This window comes from Hydractinia symbiolongicarpus, chromosome 1, assembly GCF_029227915.1.
Source record: "Hydractinia symbiolongicarpus strain clone_291-10 chromosome 1, HSymV2.1, whole genome shotgun sequence".
NCBI classification, from domain to species: domain Eukaryota; kingdom Metazoa; phylum Cnidaria; class Hydrozoa; order Anthoathecata; family Hydractiniidae; genus Hydractinia; species Hydractinia symbiolongicarpus.
In genome coordinates, this window is record NC_079875.1 from 3,753,508 (window position 1) to 3,776,328 (window position 22,821).

At 33.9% G+C, this 22,821-nt stretch overlaps 2 protein-coding genes and 1 long non-coding RNA gene across 3 annotated transcripts in view; 2 read left to right on the forward strand and 1 right to left on the reverse strand.

The window, feature by feature from the left end:
* Positions 1-45: 45 nt before the first annotated feature.
* LOC130630765 (inversin-B-like) lies at positions 46-6,668 on the reverse strand. The gene has a single exon (XM_057444345.1). The coding sequence runs from the start codon at positions 4,848-4,850 to the stop codon at positions 1,275-1,277; it is 3,576 nt and encodes a 1,191-aa protein (XP_057300328.1). The 5' UTR covers positions 4,851-6,668; the 3' UTR covers positions 46-1,274.
* Positions 6,669-9,511: 2,843 nt separating this feature from the next.
* LOC130631022 (uncharacterized) lies at positions 9,512-10,857 on the forward strand. The gene is made up of 2 exons (XR_008982121.1): positions 9,512-9,958; positions 10,066-10,857. It is a non-coding gene; the product is annotated as an uncharacterized LOC130631022 (long non-coding RNA).
* A 5,095-nt stretch (positions 10,858-15,952) lies between these two features.
* LOC130630749 (S phase cyclin A-associated protein in the endoplasmic reticulum-like) overlaps positions 15,953-22,821 on the forward strand; it is a 35,254-nt gene continuing 28,385 nt past the window's right edge. Inside the window, exon 1 of the mRNA XM_057444343.1 lies at positions 15,953-16,292. Coding sequence (XP_057300326.1) covers positions 16,170-16,292 — 123 coding nt within the window. The 5' untranslated portion in view covers positions 15,953-16,169. The remainder of the gene's footprint in view (positions 16,293-22,821) is intronic.

Here is a 22,821-nt window from a genome sequence, read left to right on the forward strand (position 1 = left end):
AAGATTTAGGCAAATATTAGGAGATAACAAAAAAGTAACAGAAACTCAGTTTTTTATAATTTTTTTATTATTAGTATTATTACAAAATCCTGGTTTCCCTTTGTTTAAAAAATTGATGGTACCTTATTTTAATAATTACTTCTAAAGTTAATAAAAAGACAAATTGACAAATAAACAATTTACAAAAAGTGTTTGACATTTAAAGACAATCCAGTTAAATAAAATGTTCTAAATAATTCAATAAATATATATACCCACTTATCAAACAATGACCAAAAATAGTAAAAATAAAACCAAATAAACTTATTTCACATTGGTACAAAAAAGAAACTGACTCGGCTTAAGGTAGGTTTAAAACAATTGGTCAAATAGATTGACATTAATTCGTGCAAAAGTAGAAATGCTTCCTACTTTTGGTTGATGAATTCAACCGCTTTCATTTAAATGAAAACCTGCCTTTAAGAGATTAAGATGTAATCTCCGAAAAGACCTGAACATTTGCTTCTTAACCGTTGCAAGTGTGACTTGAACCTAATTTCAATAAACTTCGAGGGTTAATATAAAGAAATGGAAAATTATAATATAATAACGAGGCATTTTTTTCTACTTTTTCAATTTTTACATAAAACTTTCAGGGTTGGCAAGATTTTTCTGAAATTATGGAAAATTAAAAACTATTTAGAACTATGCCAAAAACCTTTTGTGATTTTGCAGTTTTTAAGTAGCTGCATTCTCCATTATTTATTTACGCAATTTGTCATCCAAAGAAAAACTGATAATAAATTTAAACATTGCGTAAAAACTTAATTAAACTTATGACATATTTCATTGTACTTTGTAAAACATCACAAAACTATGAATATATACCAAATAAAACCAAGATAAAAATAAAAAATAAAAAGTATGGACAATATATACAATTTTGTATAATGTATTAAATAAATTTTTTAATTAACAAATCGAAAAATAGCATTTTTTCAGAGCTTTCTTACCACCAGTTAATGGAGAAAAAAAAGCTGTGTCGTTTTTACAAAATATTAAGTCTGACAGAAATTGAAAAATGCGAAAGAAAATATTTCAAGTCATAACTTGTCTTAATAACACAATTTTAAAATGAATCCTGAACATATATTTAAAGCTTTTTGTTAAACAAACCGCCTCAGGATAATGATTTCATTAAAAAATTAGTCTGTCAGTCTGCTTTTTTTGAAAAACAAAATAAAAGCAACTTCCCCATAATAAAATTCTCATGTCAAGAAAATTTTTTCGATCAATTAAGAGTTATCATTACTTCGAGAGGTTGATCGGCCACGTAAGAATAATTTTGGCTTGCCAGTTTTAATTGCCGAAGCATCACTTTTTGAGAGTGGTTGCTGCACGGATGCCAATGTTGGAGATTCTGCTGAATTCGATGATGCTGAACTGCGCTGCAGAAGTCTCTTTTTGAATGAAAATTTATTGGAACGCTTTTTCTTAGTGTAAATATTTACAGGCACTGAATGTGATGCAGTAAGTTTCTTTTTACCTTGTTTCTCTAAAAATTTGTTTTCTTCAAAGCTGGAATCAAAATCATCGCTTTCTTCTTGTCGCAATGAGGAATGTCCATGTGCTATAGATTCCTCATCTGTGGAACTTATTGGTGCTGTGTCATCTTCGAAACTGCTATAATTGCTCTGTTGGGAGACCAGCTTGTTTTTTAAATATTGTCTCCATGCTAACTGAATAACTAAGGCAGCAACTTCCTGCAAAGTAAACTCGTCGTTTTCTTCTTCTTCATCATCTTCATCTACATCATCATTACAATATTCGTCTTTTTGTGCATCAATTTCAGTTTCAGGTGAGGTTGCATTGCATAAATCAACATTATTTTTTGCATCCTTGTATAAACTAATTTGTTTTGGATTCTTTCTTGACAAATATTTTCGAAAAGCTTTTTGAATTATGACTGCAGCGTCTGTTTTCAATCTGATCATATTAATTCTTTTTTGATCACGTCGATAAACATTCCAAGGTTTTTCTGGATCAGTGTCAACAGGAAATACATTGCCATGAAAAGTATGCCCATGTGAAATATGCTTTGATGGTAAATCTACATCAACACTACTTGTAGCGCCTGAATCTATTACTATATCTTGTTTTCTTTGCATTATTGTAGAAAGCACATGATTTAATGGTTTTGTTTCAAACAATGCACTACTCTCGGAGGAAGATGAGATTATGCTACCTTGTTGATGAGCAGCAACATATCGACTGTAAGTTTTGTTATACCAATTATTTCTGTCACCTTTTTTAGTGTTTCCAGCATTATTAATATCACTTGATCCAGCAGAACTAAGTGATGAATGTGTAGGTCTGTTATTGTGCGGTATAAAGTGGTTCGCATTTGCAACTTTTAATGTTTTCATTGTTGTATAATTATTTTGGCCAACATCTTTACCACCATTAAAAATAGAAATACTACTAGCAGTCTTTCTAGTATCATTGTAATTTTTCATAGTAGATTGTTCCCCAACAACAGAAGAACTTGAGTAAATTTTATGATCTCTTACTAAAAGACCTCCATGAACAGCTGGTAAAGATCCAGTACTGGTCTTACGTGCAGGTGGGTATATTTCATCAAAACCTTGTTTTTGTAAATAGCTGTAAGGAGATAATGAGCCAGCACTAACTTTGTGTAAAGACATTGGATTAGTATTATCTGTGCTAAACTTTGGGCCACTCCGTAAATCACTACGGCCTCTGTCAGCATGGTGAAAAACTGAGGATTTTGAGGAAACAGTATTTCCTGAAAGGTTACTAACTGTTGATCTTTTTCTATGGTTTGTTGTCAAGTAATTTTGAAGTTGTATGTCAGGACCTGTGTTGTGTTCAATGTTATTAGTGGCCATATTGTTTTGATTACTGTAAACCTGCAATGTTTGTATATTTCCCAATTTCTGATTAAACAAATCCTGCTCTGAATGGTACGACCCGCCAGTGTCAGAGACACCTCTACGAATAATTTCATGTTTTAGAAATAATTGTTTTTTTTCATGAAAATGCCTCCGAAACTTGTATCCTCTCCAAACAGCTTGTATTTTCATCGCAGATAAATCTTTTAGTGATGCAGCAGTGTATGCATTATTTTCAGTTAAATAAAATGCAACATCTTGATGATCTTCTAGTATGGAATAATCAAGTGGTGTTAACTGTTCAACGCTACGTTCAAACATGTTGACATTAGCACCAAATCTTGAAACTAACAACTTGACAGCGTCCACAGAACCAGATCGACATGCCCAGTGCAATGCTGTACATCCATCATTATCCTGCATGTTGACATCAGCACCATTTTCTAGTAAAACACTCATACAATGAACAAATCCACCATAGGATGCAAAGTGAAGTGGTGGGCAACCAGCATTATCTTTTGTATTTGGATCAAGATTATTTTGGATAAGCACTTTTATAATATCTGTCCTATCTACCATGGCAGCATAATGTAGTGGGCAACGGCCTTCTAAATCTCGATCATCAAGATTTGATGAAGAACCATGACTTAAAAGCTCTGTCACAATTTCTACATGGCCAGATGCACAAGCATAAAACAATGGGATATGATGCTTTACATCTACAGTGTCCACATGAGCTCCATTTTCAATAAGCAGTTTTACACAATTTAAGTGACCAGCTTGTGTGCTCATGTGAAGAGCTGTTTGACCATGTATATCTGCAGCATTGGGATCTGAACATTTACTCTCCAACAAAGTTTTTACAACTGCGTCACATCCTTTAACGGCAGCCCACATTAACGCAGTTCCCTGTTTATCATCTGGTATATCTTTAATTCCCTTTTTATTAAGCATAACTTGTACTACTTCATGTGCATTGTTTTGTGCTGCATAATGTAAAGCTCTGACACCATTATTGTCGCTAAGTGTATAATCAGCACCATGTTTTAGAAGTAACAACACTAAAGATTTATTTCCCAGTACTGCAGCCCAATGTAACGGTGTTCTATGCATGTGATCAATGCAATTGACTTCAATTTTATCAACGGATAAAAGAAACTCAACTAAACTGTAATTTGACTGACCAACTGCCATGTGTAATGCTGTTCTACCTTCACAGTCATTCCAGTTGCAAATAAATGGGTCTTGTTCAATAAGCATTTTTAAAATAGAAGCATCTTTATTTTCACTAGTCCAATGGAGGACAGTCCTTTTTTCGCTATCAATACTGGCTGGATTGGCACCTTTTTGTAGCAACAATACCACAAATTCAATTCTATCATAAAATACACTCCACGCTAAAGCAGTCATTTTCTTATTGTCAGGAGTATCAATTTCTCCTGTAGTCATACTTCGAAGTAAAGCTTGCAAAACTTTTATGTTATTATGGCTTGCCGACAAATGTAGTGCAGTGCGGCCTTCTTTGTCTCTAGCAATACAATTGGCACCATATGATATCAGCAATTTCACAAGCTTATGATTACCTTGATATGCAGCCCAATGCAGTGCTGTCCTTTTGTCAACATCACATTTATTTATATTTGCCCCTGCTTTAAGTAATACCAAAACACAATCCACTCTATCACCTAAAACACTATATATAAGTGGTGTGCGACGCATGTTATCTTCCTCATCAACTGCATCTTTTTTTGTACGAATATACTCAGATAATTGTATCTTATTTCCGTTTATTGCAAGCAGGTGTATCGGTGAGGGTCCATCAATATTTTCAGTAGGTAATACTTGTGAACTTCGTAAGGTGCCATCATTTTCGCTTTCTTCATACACATCATCCAAACTGGGTTTTCCTTCCTTAATTATACTGTGTGACTTTGTTTTGTTAATAGATTTGTCAAACATTTCTGTATAACTAAAATACAAATGTTAATTAAACACTGTCCTATTAGTGAATGAAGCAATCCAACTCAAACTTGTACATATATAGAGTGGTGTTTGTTAAACACATTAAGAAGCAAGATTGGTGTTTACTGGTCATAGTAAGCACTTCTTCTACACGAATCATAAGCTTTATGATTTTTATCAGTATAACAGATCATAGGAAAGGTCAAGGATCAAGATGCATGTTATACTCTTAAAACAGCCTGTGTTTGTAACAAACAGAAGTTTCTTATCTATTATCAACTTGCTGGTTTTGTAATGTTATTTTTACCATAGCTGGTATTCAGTTTGAAACTTTTGGTGCTAGAATAAACTCAACTAATACAAGATATACATATTATTCGAATAAGTTTGTTTTTAAAAATTTGTTTTCAGTATAAGAATTTATTTTATTAGATGTGCCTTCTTATCAATTAATTTTCACTTTAAAAAAATATATATAGTTATGGATGTTTGGAAAATAATACATTTTATCTGCAACGTTTTGTTTAATATGTTGATTTTAATAATTTTGATTATTTGTAAACTTCTCAAACTCCTTTAGTAACCTTTATTAAATTTAATTCACGATTTCAAAAAACTCTTTAGTTTAAATTTTTTTTTATTGTATCTGCTAAATTTACTCTGTATATACTTAGTCTTTTGTTTATTTTAGTCCTTAATAAGCTTCTATGGAGTTCAGAGTGGTCATAGGAGTTATTTCATGCAGATGATTTGGTTCCCATAGAGGAATTGGTGGAATAATTAGTTGAAAAGGTTAAGAAGTAGAAGAAAGGACTAGGAGAGAAAGAGTAAAGAGTGGATGTAGCAAAGTCTAAATTTACTAGAAACTGGATGCTGTCCCCCTAAAACTGATAGACTGTAGAAACGGTGCATAGGCTGTGCAATTAGAGTTTTGAAAATAAAGCTACAAAGAATGTCTTCCACTAACGTAGAAAAACAATGGAAAATATAGGTTGTTTATGAGTTTTGTTGACATCATCAGTGCATATACAAAAACATTTTGGGGGAATTTTTTTACCTGTTGCCTGCAATATGTAGAACTTGGAGCGCTAATGAAGAAAATATATGGGATCATGTAATTTTAAAAAAATGTTTTAAGGTTTTTTAATAACAAATAACTCAGAAATTTAATTTTCACCACATGTGCAGCTAGGGACAAACTAGGATCAAATTGGTAAGTTCCCCAAAACCTGGTCCCCAATTCTGCTTCAGAATGGATGGTGTAAAGATGTCACCAAAATACCTTTAAATCCCAATATTTCTGTAACTGTTAGGGGTCGTCTACAAATTTCGTATGATATTTTATACGAATATATACGAATTTAATTGCTTTTAATTCATATAAAAATCGTATACAGTTCGTATAGTGTTAAATAGTTATACGATTTTTAAAAAATCTAATACGAATTTTATATGATTGTCATACGAATTATATTCTCTTTTATACGATTTTCATACGAAGTTTCATACGAATTATATTCTCTTTTCATACGAATTGTCATTCTAATTATATTCCCTTTTATACGAATTTTCATACGAATTATATTTCGTTTTTAAACTTTTAAAATGCGATCTAAAAAAACATTTCTATCACCGTTTTTCGTTTTTCAACTTTTAAAATGCGATCTAAAAAAACATTTCTATCGCAGTTTTTCGTTTTTAAACTTTTAAAATGCGATCTAAAAAAACATTTCTATCGCCGTTTTTCGTTTTTAAACTTTTAAAATGCGATCCAAAAAACATTTCTATCGCCGGTTTTCGTTTTCAAACTTTTAAAATGCGATCTAAAAAAACATTTCATTCGCCGTTTTTCGTTTTTAAACTTTTAAAATGCGATCTAAAAAAACATTTCTATCGCCGTTTGTCGTTTTTAAACTTTTAAAATGCGATCTAAAAAACATTTCTATCATTGTTTTTCGTTTTTTGAAACTTTTAAAATGCGATCTAAAAAAACATTTCTATCGCCGTTTGTCGTTTTTAAACATTTTAAAATGCGATCTAAAAAAATATTTTATTTTGAAACTCATATACGAATTTAATACAATGTCAAACGATTTTCTTTTTTTTAAAACCATACACATCTAATTAAAATCTCATCCAAATTTTTTGTTAAACTCGTACGAATTTAACTTATACGAATTTAATTTAAAACTTATACGAATTTAATTTAAAACTCATACGAATTTAATTAAAAACTCATACGAATTTTATACGAATTTAGAAAAGTTTCATACGAATTTAATTACTGTATGGCAAAAGAAAATTCGTATAGCATATACGAATTTTTTTGATACGAATTGCTACGAATTTTGTAGATGACCCCTTTTATCAAAAGCACAAGATCCTACACATTTTCTTGATCAGGGTTTCAAGATCTATATATACAATGAAAGCAACTAATATACAAATTTCAAAAACAATTTTATATTTTCTTATACGTTCGTCAAAAGCACATGATCCTATACATTTCTTTTATTAGCGTTTTAAGCTCTACACATTACAGGTAACAGACAAATAAAATTAAAAAATATTTTTTTTGTGTATATACTGCTGAAGTTAGGAAAACACTGAAAACAAGTTGGTCTAGTGGCCTAATATCTTTTTTATTATTAAACGGCACTCAAAATATGTTTGGTTAGTGTCCTCCGACCGACCCTACCTAAAATTGAAAAAAATGCACAATTTTGACTCAGCTTCTCAAAATTCTAGCTCCAATCTTAGCCAAGCCTTGTCTTCTGGTCGATCTCCATGCCATGAGTAATAATGTGTACGAAAAACTCTGTGTAAAAACATGCACAAATATATGCTCAATGAAAGACGATCTGACGAGAAGCCGCACCATCGTTTGGGTCGATTGCGATTCATGTAAAAAATGGGCACATAAATCCTGTGGATTTATGTGCCCACTGGACTCCGCGGATGCTGATTGGTTCAATGTTAGAAGAAAGAGTTGGCTTTGTCTTGAACATAAAACCACCAGACATTGTCATGCTCAACTTTCATTTACTTCACATTTATTTATTCTTATTCTATTAAATGAAAAACAGTATAGTGCGCAGGGGCAAACAATGATACCTAACTCATTATAGTATGTACGGCACGGCACACAAGGTCAGAGACCCCTGAATATTAGAGTAACCTATTATTTGTTACCAGGCTACTCAGTTAGAATGCGTGACCGAAGGATGTTACAAATGGTAGCAATATGACTGGAGACGATGTTCATTCTTGTACAGTTTAGTGATTTTAGTTCATAGTTTTTAAAGAAAAGAGTATTTTTCCAAAAAAAAGCAATATTTTTATTGACCAACCGACCGACCGAGTCACATTTTCAACCCGAGCGGACACTGATCAGACACTAACCAAACATATTTTTGTGTACCGCGTAATATCTGGAAGAAGATATAGGACTAAACAATTGGATTCAATAGAAAAACAGGAGTATGACTACATAATGGCATTATTATTTAGAAATTAAAATAAACAAACTTTAAAGAGTCCATTAAAAAAACTTTAAAAAAAATTCTAAAAGCTTCCTAAAAGGGTACCAAACATGTCTGTAAGATATTTTATGATCTTACCAAAGTAATTATTGCACATTCATGATGGGTTACGGACAAGCTATGAAAAATTTAGAAGATAAAGAATAAGAACAAGAATAGGATAGAGCATCATATTATCATCACATTTCTAGCTCTATATATAATAGTTATTTAGCTACCTAGCCAGCTGAAAAGTCAGGAAAACACACAAGATCTATGGGAAGCGCTTATGCCAGTATAAAATTATCTGGATTGTCACGAGAGGCTTAAATAGCCTGAAATTAAAAAGGGTTCTTAGAAAACCTTATACAGTTCGGGAGATGACACTAAAAGGGAAACGGTTTCCCATGTTTTATAGGGAAATTCCCATGTCATATAGGGAAATGGTTTCCCATATAGGAAACTGTTTCCTAAACTAATTTTTTTTTATTTTAATTTGGGTTTCCCTTTTGGGAAACCGTTACCCATTCTCAGAACCATTTTACGGAATTGCGGAAAAAGGCTACAATAATTTTTTTTCCTTCAGTGAAAATTTGCGGGAAAATATTCCCTTTCCATTGGTTTTCTATTTTTAGTGCGCTTCTTAACCAGCTCGTGCACAGATTCCTTTTTATTTTGGTGGTTTCCCTAATGGGAAACCATTGCCGTATTTTTGGCCTGTTTAGGGTAACCGTCAAGTTTCCCAAATGGGAAACCGTTTCCCAGATGGGTAGTGGTTTCCCTTTTTGATTCAACTCCTGAACTGTTATAATTCTGTCACACTCTAGCTAGCTAGCATGTTTTGTCGTGTTACCAAAAAAAATTGAGCACTTATAGCGCGGAGCAACGCGATTTAGGATTTGATAACCAATTTAGCCTTACGCAGCTTAACACCTTAAATAAATGTACCGTAATAAAACAGCTAGACTAAGAAACAAAACATATACGTTGGGAAAGTGAAAATTGTTTCGTTTTGTTGTCACTCCCCAGTGCCTTCCGTGACTAGGCTACCATTATTAAAATCCACTGTGCTGGAGATCCTTGACCATAGTCAAAATATTTTTTGGTCAGAAATGGGTCTCCCCAATCCGACTAGGAGAGTTCATAGATTTTTAAAAGCATAACTTCTTCGAAAAAAAATTCTTTTAATGAAATGATAAATGATCACTGTCATATAATTTCTCATGTAGGATGCTGATAATATTTCTGAAGCCTGGGATAGAGGTGGTCATCTTGCATCATTTAAAAATAGAGCTTGCCTAGGCAGTTTTCAACTTACAAGAAAAAAATGGGGACTGGGAATCAGTTTATTGAAATTAAAACAATTAAACTTTTGTTTCTGTGCTCTCATTGGTCTGAGTCACGTGGGGAAAAAGCTAGCAAAAACAACATTTTTTTCGTGGAAAATCAGATCAAAACATACGAGTGGCTAGAAGAGAAAAGAAGTTGCTTTGTGGCGTGCTATTAATTACACTTTTTTAAATGTTTTTACTGCACGTCTATGTTATAAAGTTTCATTATAGCTGCCCTTTTATAAAATTAAAGGTAAACTTTTTTTAAGGAATTTAACTTACGAAAACAAATTCGTACGAAAAGTCAACTGATCATATTTTTACGTCCAAAATGTTGTGCTACATATGTTTTTTTTTTAGAACCATGGGCTTTTCTTACAAGAATGATTCTTCGGCCGCGACAAATGATAACCGAGTTCGCCCTGAAGTAAATGAAATACCCAGTTCCAGTCAAAATATAAATAACGATTTACTGTCGAGGAGACAGTTAAACAGTATTGCTCAAGATAATAACAACAATTCTGGAATTCGTCAAATGGGATTCATGTTAAGGACAATGGGAGACCTGTTAAATCTGGCTTCTCAAATTCAACGTAGTAGAAACACCTCTGGACAAAGACATCAAGGAAACGGTGGATAAAAAAACAGAACAATTTTTATTTATTTTCAAATCTTTCCTTCCTTTTTCATACAGAATCTTGAAGTTTCTTTGGGCATGCCTAGATTTGCTCAAAACAATTTCCCGTAGTATTATACAGAATGTTTGTCGTTCCTTTTTTTATGACAAGTTTTTCTAAAACTTTCAGCTAATGATGGCCATAGTTCTTATATTTAAGCTGGACTTATTTATTTGACAGGTCATTGCTTTCTTTTTACTCAACTTCTCTGTTTGTTTAAAGTGTTCATATTGTGTATAAATTAATTTCTTTCCCATGGAAAGCCTTGAAATTGTATTTTAAATAAAGGTACAATATTGGTAATTTTGAACAATGCAAAGGAATGTTAAAAGATACCCTAAATTATTTGTATATAGAGCTGAGCTGTAGTAAGATAATTAAATGTACATATTTATATTTAAAATTGAGTTAGGATATTATTTTGTAGTATTTTTGAATATTTTTATTTCAAAATAAGAAATGCTACATATTTGAATATATTTTGTATTTGTCATAAATTAACAACCAACTTACTTATACAACTTAGGTAAGCAAACTAAAATATAAAGTTTTTCCTATTGTTATAAATAAAGAGAAAGGATAAAGTATTTTAACACTAGGTTAATGTGAAATATTAAAAACATGTGAAAAGTTAAAACGATAAGCAAGAGCAGACATTTAGGTGTACAGGAGAACTATTTCAGAAAAGTAAAGACAAGATTCCCATACTCACAAATTTTGCTATTAAAAAATGTTCTTAACAAAAAAAATGCGAACAGACACTGCTCTGTCTTTGCAAAAAAGTATTTTTTAAAAATTATAAGGAGTATATAACATTTCTTTTTAAAATTGTCATCAACACTATCTTATTGCATGATTTAGCTTCTGGAAGACGAACCGTTGTAAAAATGCTGGAAAATACATTTCTGGTAGAAAATAAGCCAAAAATTTTATTTAAAAAGGTTGTCATGTTCCGTACGAAATTGACCCGTTGTACGAGGTTGGTCATTTTTCGTGCTTGTACGAAGATGGGCAATTTTGTACGAAAATGGGCATTACAATTGCTGTACAAAAATTAGGCAACGAATAATTTGGTTAAGAAATGAATATCTAAACATTGTTAATTACATTCAGTAATAATGGTAATATCTTAAATATTCTCTGAACGTTAATTTCTGACAATTATCTGATGACTGTTCCAACTTCGTACAACTTAAATAACTGCGTACGAGGCTGGGCCTACTTCACTTCTTCTACTTGAATTTTTTTTATCCATACCAACTTCGTCCAACTTAAATAACTGTGTACAAGATTGGGCCAACGTCACTTCTTCTACTTAAGTTGAATTTTTTTGATCCATACCAACTTCGTACAACTTAAATAACTGTGTACGAGGTTAGGCCTACTTCACTTCTTCTACTTAACTTGAATCTTTTTTAACCACACCAACTTCGTACAACTTAAATAACTGTGTACAAGATTGGGCCAACGTCACTTCTTCTACTTAAGTTGATTTTTTTTTAACCATACCAACTTCGTACAACTTAAATAACTGTGTACGAGGTTGGGCCAACGTCACTTCTTCTACTTAAGTTGAATTTTTTGATCCATACCAACTTTGTACAACTTAAATAACTGTGTACAAGATTGGGCCAACGTCACTTCTTCTACTTAAGTTGAACTTTTTGATCCATACCAACTTCGTCCAACTTAAATAACTGTGTACGAGGTTGGGCCTACTTCACTTCTTCTACTTAAGTTGATTTTTTTTAACCATACCAACTTCGTACAACTTAAATAACTGTGTACAAGATTGGGCCAACGTCACTTCTTCTACTTAAGTTGATTTTTTTTAACCATACCAACTTCGTACAACTTAAATAACTGTGTACAAGATTGGGCCAACGTCACTTCTTCTACTTAAGTTGATTTTTTTTAACCATACCAACTTCGTACAACTTAAATAACTGTGTACAAGATTGGGCCAACGTCACTTCTTCTACTTAAGTTGAATTTTTTGATCCATACCAACTTCGTCCAACTTAAATAACTGTGTACGAGGTTGGGCCAACGTCACTTCTTCTACTTAAGTTGAATTTTTTTTAACCATATAAACTTCGTACAACTTAAAATACCAAGCCACAGATGAAGACTACTATATATTATCATTTATGGTCTTTACACCGCTTTTTTGTTTACTCTATCAATAATTTCCACCAACAAAAACTGAATGCGGTTTAACGATAATCTCCCTATATCGAATTCGCACGGGTACTTCATCCGAATGTAATTGGTGATGACTCCAGTTGGGACTGAATTTGAAGATATTTAGGGACGAGAATGATATAGATATAACTACATTTACATTGAATCTCTGGAAGCCACTCTGACCACGTTGAAGTTTGGGACTCTTTTTCTCTTGCACTAATCATCACTTGGATGGTGTTATTTCCTTGTTCAATCAAACCTTGAGAATGCGAGTGGCGCGGTTTCCCATGAACAAATGACACCTCACCCGGCCATATCACGGCTACAGCATCCATTACGTGATTGATAAATTCGGCACCGTTATCAGAGTGCAAAATTTTTGGTAACCCAAAAGTCGCTAAAAAACTTCTAAAAAAGTTTAAAGCAAATTAATTTGCTGATTTCCCTTTCATTGGAAATAATATCCTGATTTTGCTAAAATGGTCCACGACATGGCCAATGTAGTTGTAATCCCCATCTGGTTTGGATAACATAGCAATCAGGTCGATCTAAAGAAAGACATGTATAATGTAACAAAAAAACTACTAACTAGCACAAACAAAGTGAAAAAGCATTAAAAATACCTGTACACGCTGTAAGAATCCTGTAGTGATAATCGGCTTCAATGGAGCTTTCTTTATGTGACTGGATTTCAGACAGCAAGTTGTGCAAAGCTTTATATAAGCACCAACAGCGTCTCTAGTAACGTTATCATAGGTGCGTGTTATCTAAAATTGTTAGCAATTAAAAATCAGTGACACACGCATATTCCGTGGACTCTTACTTTCAAACGAGGTTTGTTCGAAGAATCTAATACCTTTTCAAACATTTTATGAATCCCTTGGTGACCAACTTCTTCGGTGTACTCTATTGATAATGTCAAACATCTGTCGGTCTGTTGCTACGCGACGATATTTTCCTAGAGGAGAATCGCCCTAAAATACCGTAAAATTATTCGAGTTGGCAATTTTATAAACCTTCTTTCTTAAGAACTTAAGCTCATAAGAACATCTAGACCGAAGCTATCCAAAAATTGAGAACACCATATGACCATGCCGAGCCTTAAACAAAATTTCTTAAAAGTAGAAATGTTTATAAAAAAAATAATTGTGACTTTAGTTTTTCCAAAATTAGATAATATATAAAAATGTTCTTACATCGGGAAATGGAGCGCACAAAACATCCGATATACCCAGTGCAGGATAACTCATCATTTGGAATTTTTTTCTTCGCAATTTTCTTTTCATAGCACGTGGAACGTTGTCTATTCTTCCACATAGAAAATCTACCATTGTTTTATAAGTCTGTTCGGGCATTATTACGGAATTCCGTTTAGTCCTTTCAACTTCCAACTATTCCTGAAATTTTTCTTCCATGTATGTATCTCTTTTCAGTCTCCATTGTGCTGAACATAAAAACACGCGTTAAAAGTTTCAATGTAAATTTAAAATGTGCGTTCGAAAAAGCACTCGAAAAGGATTCGAAATTTACCTACCTTTTTCTTTATCGAAATAACTTAAAAGGTTAAAAAAAATAATATTGTTCTTCTTAATAGTGTTCTTCTCCGTTCTCACTCAATTATTAACAAAACTATGTTTACAAAAACAGTTTCGTACAAGCCACGCAAAGGCACTGGGGACAAGGGTGATTTACAGGTTTTTCGCACGAAAATTTAATATAGCATTAGAATTCAAAGGTCACTACCATAAAAACCATGAAAAGGTAAATAAAAAAATCAATAACAATATCATACCTGATATAACCTTATTTGAATCAAAGAGATCAAATTTATACTTACGAAGCACTAGTACCATTTTTCAAAAACATCATTGCTTATTCTCTGTTAATATAAAACAAAGTATAAATATATATATATACATATAAGTATTTTTCCAAAGAGGCATCCAAATCGTAAAACGAATGTGTTTTTTTGAAAATTACTTAAAAGAAAAGAAGATATTTCAAAAAAGTTATTATTTTAATATAAAAGTTTCATTTTTTGACGATATTCGCCGCTGTACGAAGATGGTCAGTTTTGTACGAGGATGGTCACTCTCAGCGCTACGGGAAAAAAGCCCAACTTCGTACAATGAATGACATCGTACGGAACAGTCAGAATATGGGTACATATACAGGGATTTGGAGTATTTGGGTGTCTCTGAGAAACATTTGCAGGGATTTGGAGCATGTGTCTCTGAGAAACATTTGCAGGGATTTGGAGCATACAACTATACTAGAACTATTTATATTGCACATGTTGGAGGAAGTGAACTGTGTAAATTTGTGCTTTAAAAATTAATGGCAGCCAAAAAATCAACAACAGAAAATTGTGGCAAAAATTAGTTACTACCATTATCTTGCTGTCACACTAAACAATAATTTAAGGTGATTCAAGCTCTCAGGGATTAAATTTTGCTGATAGCATCTTTTTGCAATCTTATTTTAAGAGATATGTATTTTATGGTCTCAAGGCTCTTTAAATTCAAGATCTCGTTTTTTAAGAAATTACTTTTTATTATTAGGATTACTATCAATACGTCTAAGAATTCTGTCCATCATTACATCATCTGTATACACTTGTCCAGAGGTATCACCAGTTCCTGTTGGGTCAAAAATATTTGATGCCATGCTGTTAATTCTTGTTAGAAAAGAATCTAGAAGTTTTTTGTTTAAGTGATCCGTCTGTGTAGTTTCCCGTGATTGAGAATTATCTGAATTATTATCTTCCATTGCAGCAGCTTGTATTACAGTTGATGCATTTATGCCTGTTGATACATCAGGTAAATTATGCTGACCCAGTAATAAACCAGAAAGACTAAGTGATCTCTGCCTTTGTGGATTTGCATATGAGGAACTGTTTCCATCTGTAGTGTCTGTAGTAGTGCGGTGACGTAATCTGTTTACATCATTTCCGTGAATGCTAAGTGCGTCGTCGTCATCAAAGTCACTCAGACTTGATTCTGAAAAACCTCTCAGTCGTCCAGGAGTAGTGTGTGTAACTATCTCCGCCTCATTTGTACTTTCTGATAGGCTAACGGTTCGTCTAAATATCGACGATATAAAGCTAGAACCTCTGTTTCTGTTGCTCAAACTGGAGGAAGAAGTATCTCTTGTTGTGCTGTCTTCTTCAGCCATGTTTTGTTTGCCTACTCTTTGTGTTTACAAGCCTTGCTGCGTGCACTCCTCCAGAATGTTAAACAAAACAAGGACCGGTGTCCCTTTTTTTATGGGGCCTATTCCACGATGCTAAACGATAATAACACTTTATTATTATTTTGTCGTAATTAAATCAAAGTAAATATAATCGTTATTTATAATCATTATTTTTTCTTTCCACCAAATAACCGCTTTGCTTTTCTGGGACATTTTGCACTACTGCAGGAGCAGTAAAATCAGAGGTCGTGGGTCGAGTCACCCTTGCAAAGCAGGAGAGCGAAAATCATAGCTGTTGTGGAGAGGAGATAGGAAAGAAGCAGTCTAACAGTCACCTTTACTTAGCCAACAGTCATTTCTTTCCAGGATTTTTTGAAAGGAAATGGAAATTATTTTTTAACAGCCTTAATGCACAGTGACATGTTATCATCTCCAAATCCTTTCATGCGAAGAAATCTCAGCCAAAAACTTTCTTCAATTTCAGTTGAAAACCACAATATTCACAAGGTAACTCAAGCTGGTCTCAATAAGGTAAGAAAACCTTACAATAATGTAGAATTAAAGTTAAAATTGTAATTCAGCTATAGCTATGAGTATATCGCAAGGGTGACTATAGCTGAATGAATGAATGAATGAAATAAACATATTTCAGTTTACTAGGAGATAAATACATTATTGATTAAAAATTATGGCCTAGTAAGCCCTGGAAACTGTCAAAGTTAGGAGAGCTCGAAGTATGACACAACCACCGTGGACAATACAAAACACACAACTTACACAGACAACACTACAAAACCAAGACACCTAACATTGTGGATCGCGTATCATGCGCGTCGTGCACGATTCACGATGCTGTCGCGATAGTAAAATTTTTTAGCATCGTGAAAATCGCGATCCATCGTGAGGTCGACTTTCACGATGCATCGTGACTTTTGCGATCCATATCGCGACCGTCAGGATACATCTTTAAACATTATAAAAATCAGGTAATTAATGTCATGAGAGAATCATCATCATCATCATCATCATTCTCAGCTTAACGTCCGTTTTCCATGCTAGCATGGGTTGGACAGGGTATAATAATGACCCTCTTCCAATCTGATCTAGACTGTGTTAGATCTAAACTCAACTTCCTCTCTATCAAGTCTGTCGTTATAACCTCCTGCCAAGTCTTTCTCGGTCTGCCTCTGGGCTTTGCCCCAGGAACTATCAAGTCTCTACACTTTCTTACCCAATTATCCTCCTCCATTCTTTCCAAGTGCCCCAGCCAATTCAATCTTCTTATCTGGATAACATCTTTAATTCTACGGAGACTTAGCCTGCTTCTTAGCTCATCTGAACTCTTTCTGTCTCTCAGACTGGCATTACACATCCACCTAACCATTCTCATATCATTCCTTTTCCAAACGATCAAGATCTTCCTGGCAGTGCCCATGTCTCACTACCGTACAATATAACACTTCTTACACAGGCCTCATACAACCTACCTTTTACCTCAATTGACAGGACTCTGCTAGTCAATAAAGGAAGTAACTCTCTAAACTTTTTCCAAGCAGAACCTATCCTGCAAGTAACACTTCTTCCAACACCCCCTTCACTGCCCAACATATCACCTAAGTAACAGAAGTTCTTAACTATCTCTAACGAGCCACTGTTGTACATCATTAAAGCTGGAAATACTTCATTCTCTATAATCTCACCTTTGCAGCGCTTGCGTACAAACTGTATGTCAGCTCTTAACCTTCCACTAATACTACAGCACTTCTTATGTACCCAATGCTTGCAAGTCTGACAAAAAATTGAGTTACTACTAACCCCTTTCCTTTAAACTCCACAAGGCCACTTTCCAACTACAAGGTCACACTTGGCTACAATGCTACTTATCATGACTTTAGACTTTGTGTTGCTGTGTTTACCTTTAGCCCTTTCTCTTCTAGTTCTTTCTTCCACTTCTCAAACTTTTCAACTAATTCTTCCATCGACTCTGCTATGAGAACCAAATCATCTGCATACAATAACTCCCATGGACAACCTGTTCTGAACTCCATCGACAGCGCTTCTAAGACTAGAATAAACAACAAAGAACTAAGTATAGAACCCTGATGTACACCAACATTTACACTAAATTCATCACTAAGTGAATCGTTAATCCTGACACGACTTCTAGCATTGCTGTACATAGACTGAACCATCGTAACTAGCCACTCATCCACACCTAATTTTCTCATAGCCCACCAAATAACTTTACGTGGCACTCTATCAAAAGCTTTCTCTAAATCTACAAAGGCAAAATAGAGATTCTTTCTCTTTCCTAAATACTTTTCCTGAAGCTGTCTGAGTAAAAATATTGCATCTGTAGTGCCACGCCCTGGAACAAACCAAATTGCATCTTATCTATATCAATTCTTTCTCTAAGTAACTTATGAATCACTCTTTCAATAACTTTCATTACTTGATCAACCAACTTCAAACCTCTATAGTTACCCCTTTCTAATGCATCACCCTTGCCTTTGAAACAATTCACTAATACACTCGACTGCCACTCACTCGGAATAGCACCATCCTTTATAATCTGGTTAGCAAGACTTGTAATAAGCTCAACTCCAATATATCCAGATGCTTTTACTATCTCTGCAACAATACCTGATACTCCTGCAGCCTTGCCAATCTTCAATTTCCTAATAGCCTCCACTACCCATTCTGTCTTGATCTACATAGCTGGCCCTTCTACGACATCATCAGCAGACAAATTATCCTAGTCCCAATCAAACTCAGTGTTAAGAATAGCGCAATTAAATATGAATAATTGTTTTTTGTTTTTTTTTAAATCAAAAATATTTTCGTTGTCGTAAGCTTTTTTCTTGTTTAAACTCTAACTTATTTAGTTGTTCTACGGGTCCGCCGACCCTAACGTTCACGATATAAAAATAATAAAAATATCAACAAACAAACTTTTCTTATCCCATCTCGTAAAAAAAAGATAGATAGATAGATGTGCATATTTTACATGGCTAGCCTCACAAATATCGAGGGATATACCCTGTCTATTATTTCCAGGAGGGGCCATGGCGTAGATGGAGAGTCCTAGAGTATTTAATGCTCATTTTGAGCTACGCAGACCCAGTTAGAGCCCGCGCTCTACTAGACAACTCCCGGCAACATCCAACGGCCCACACAGTGCGCCATCTTCCCAATTTCCCTCACATGGCTTGGGTTAACCCGGGGCTATGGTAACATTCACTCGCCCATGTTGAATCGCCGTCAAGAGGAATCGAACCCCGGTCTCCCGCACAGAGTACGAGAGCTATAACCACTAATCTACGGCGCCACAAAGATTATGAATGTCGTATCACCCTCCTTCATTATGATTAATATATGTTTAAAATTACGCTGCTTGCTAAAATCTTAATTTTCTTAGTCGATATCATTTAGAAAAAATAATTAATATTATTAAATCATTTTCAATGATATTAGAAAATTAATTAAAGCAACGTAAAATACGCATGTCGTAACACCCTCCTCTGTTATGAATATAAATAAATATTTTTAATGTCACAAAAGACTTTAAATATTGTCAACTAAACTATTATTATTATTATTATTATTCATATTTACACAGGTTGACTACGTCAGAATATATACATATCTGGTATCAATGCAGGACCTGTACAAAAATAAATGAAAGTAAAAGCTAAAAATACTATAAAAATTTTGGTTTCGAAGAGGCATAGTTAGTAAGTGTAGCACTCTTGGATAAAGACGAGTGATGAGTAAGCAAGTAGGCACGTATCAGGATAAGTCACTGTGAAGGAGAATGGCATAGTTGATCGTAAGTGTGAATGTGTGACTATATATATATTAAAATGTGTCAAAATAATCAAATAAATAAATAAAATTTTCAGACACTGAGTCAAAAAGAGGCATCAGAATTGTTAAAACACCAACTGAGGTGAAATGCTATGACAGACTACTAAAAAAGCACAAGTTCAGACATCATCATACACAATGATACTGTTTCAAAAGAGGCGTATGGTGCACAATTGCTCAATACACCGAACCCGGATGCACGAAATGAAAAATCCCTTGTGTCACATATGAATATATATTACCATTCGTGCTTAGAAATATACCGTTTAAAATTCACAAAAGATTTTTCATTCCGCACATCCAAGCCCAGTGCATTGAACAACCGTGCACCATAGTAGCTCGTAGTCTTTCGGCCAGCTTCTGTTCTAACTTTTGGTAATCTTATCTGCGACTTGTTACCTCTCGTGTTGATATTATGATTCACCAGCTCGTATTGAATATTGCTAACGTTATCAATTTTATGGAGAATCTTGAAAACATCTGTGACAGCTTTTCTTTTACGTTCGTTTTCAATAGAAATCGAATGTTCTCCAGTATTATGAATGATAGTGTTAGCACGATTATGAAGTCCTTCAAATTTCATTTTCCAAGAATTACTTTGGTTACAATATACAGGATAACAGTAGTGAAATATTGGTTTGATCAACGCGTTATATATGGAATTAGCTACCACAGGAGAAATCTGATGTCGTAATTTCTTCAATAAGTATATACGAGAGCAAATCTTCTTATACACCTTGCTGTAGTGTTCGTTCAGGTTCAGATGAGAATCTAACGTTATACCAAGATATTCGTAAGTAGCAGACTGGCTGATGGTAGTAGATAAAATTTCAACATTACAATCATCCACATTTGACAGTCTATTTCCATACATAACAAATTCCGTTTTTCCTTTTTTCATGTTGAGAATAAGACAATTATCTCTAATCCAGGATTGTACAACATCAGCTTCTTTGTTAATAACGGATACAATGTGACGTTCGTTTTTATGAGAGTAGTACAACACTGTGTCATCAGCGTATTTCAAAATAGAGCAGTTCTTTAATCGAAAATGCAAATCATTCAGAAGAATGATGAACAAAAGAGGGCCAAGAATGGATCCCTGTGGAACACCATGAGTGATACTCTCCGTTCTAGAACTGGTACCTTCAAAATTTACTAATTGGGATCTATTGAATAAATAGTCACTTATCCATGATAGCTCATTCTCTGTTATACCGTAGTATGGTAATTTGTGAAGTAAACATGAATGGTGTACGGTGTCAAATGCTTTAGAAAAGTCCATATAAAGTACTCCAGTCTTGTTTCCTTTGTCCATGTTATTACGTATATGGTTGACTAGGTTAGTAACAGCATGCTGTGTGGATCTTTTCTTACGGAAGCCATATTGATAAGGACTGAAGAGGCCGTTCGATTCAAAGTACTGTGATAGTTGATCAGAGGCAATTTTTTCAACTACTTTCGATATCACGTTGAGGACGGATATTGGACGATAATTTGAGAACAAATGTTTTGCTTCTGACTTGTATATAGGTGTTACTTTGGCAGTCTTTTCGATCGTTGGAAAAATGCCAGATTTGAAACTGTGATTAATCAAAAATGATAGCGGTGCTGCTAGTTCCTCAGCTGCATCCTTTATAAGTAAAGCTGGGAGATCGTCAATACCGGAAGCTTTTGATGAATTAATTTCTTTCAACACTTTGATCGTCTCTGAAATTTCAACATGTTGGAATTTGAATGATAAATGTTGTGGATTGACGTTAGTTAGATAAAAGGATCCATTAAATGGCAACCATGTTAAATTCGTGATGGATGGGATGGAATTTACAAGTGTAGATCCTACTGTTGCAAAAAAGTGGCAGAATCCATCAGCTATTTGCTTCTTATCTGTGATAGTTTCATTTCCAATTTTAAATGATCTAGATGCACTTTCATTGTTTTTTACAGGATACGACTTTTTGATTTGCTTCCAGAAGTCTTTCGGGCTGGTACCGTTCTCCCGAAAAAGTGAGCGGATGTGATTTGCTTTTGCTTGTCGAATGAGATACGACACGAGATTTCGCACTCTTCTGTAACTTGACCAGTCATTTTCACTATTTGTACGTTTTGCACAACGGAGATAATAATCACGAGTGTTCATTTTCGTTTTAATATCTCTCGACATCCAAGGATTTTGCATACCTCGAATTTTCCTTTCAACTAATGGTGCATGTTTGTTGATAACAATTGTCAAATAATGTTTGAACAAGTTCCATGATGAATTCATATTATCTTCAACAAAGCAATTTTTCCACGGCACATTTCTAAGTTCATCCTTAAAAAGATCCTTGTTAAATTTTGAATAATCACGAGTAAACAATTTACGAGAAGCGTATTTCTTTACATGCATTTTACGTACAATTCCCACAAGGTCGTGGTCACTGATGGAGTTGGCATCAACAAAAGATTTTGATATTTTTGTTGAATCTGTTGTCAAAAAGATATCGATTAACGTTTTACTAATACTTCTCGTTGCTTCTTTTATCATTTGTTTAAAACCATTAGTAGCAAAAATATCTTTTATATCGACATGGTCGTTTGGTTTCAAATAGTTACAATTTAGATCACCGGTAATTAAGCATTCTTTACCTTCATCCGTAACGGTTGTTATCATGTCATTAAGTTTTGCGTCGAAGTTTATGTCGATGTACTTTGAGTTATCAGGGGGTTTATATACTGAACACAATAAAATTGATTTTGTGTTAGGAATAAGAATTTCTATCCAGATACCTTCAATTCCTTCAGTTTCTAGATCATACCGTCGTTGGTAACTTATATCCTCACGAATATACATCAAAACACCGCCATGCGGTCCATTTTTACGGTCTCTACGTTCAACAATATATCCTGGAATGTGAAGTATGGAAGTACTTAATGAAGAGTTCAAGTGTGTCTCTGTAATACAAAAAATCGATACCTGATTTTTCGAGTCTGATAATAATAACTTGATTCTATCCAATTTTTCGAATAAACCATTAACATTTTGATGTATGATTTTCATTCCTCGTTGACTGAGAAACGATATAAATCCAGGATTAAGCGAATGATCGGATTCTAAATCGTTCGCGTCGTGTGTACCACATAAGTTACAAAACAAGCGTTCTTCTCCTTGTTCGTAAACATCTTTAAAACATTTTAGGTGACAACGATTTGC

Excerpts from the sequence above, each read along its gene's own strand:
- LOC130630765 (XM_057444345.1), bottom strand. The coding sequence starts at position 4,850 with ATGTTTGACAAATCTATTAACAAAACAAAGTCACACAGTATAATTAAG.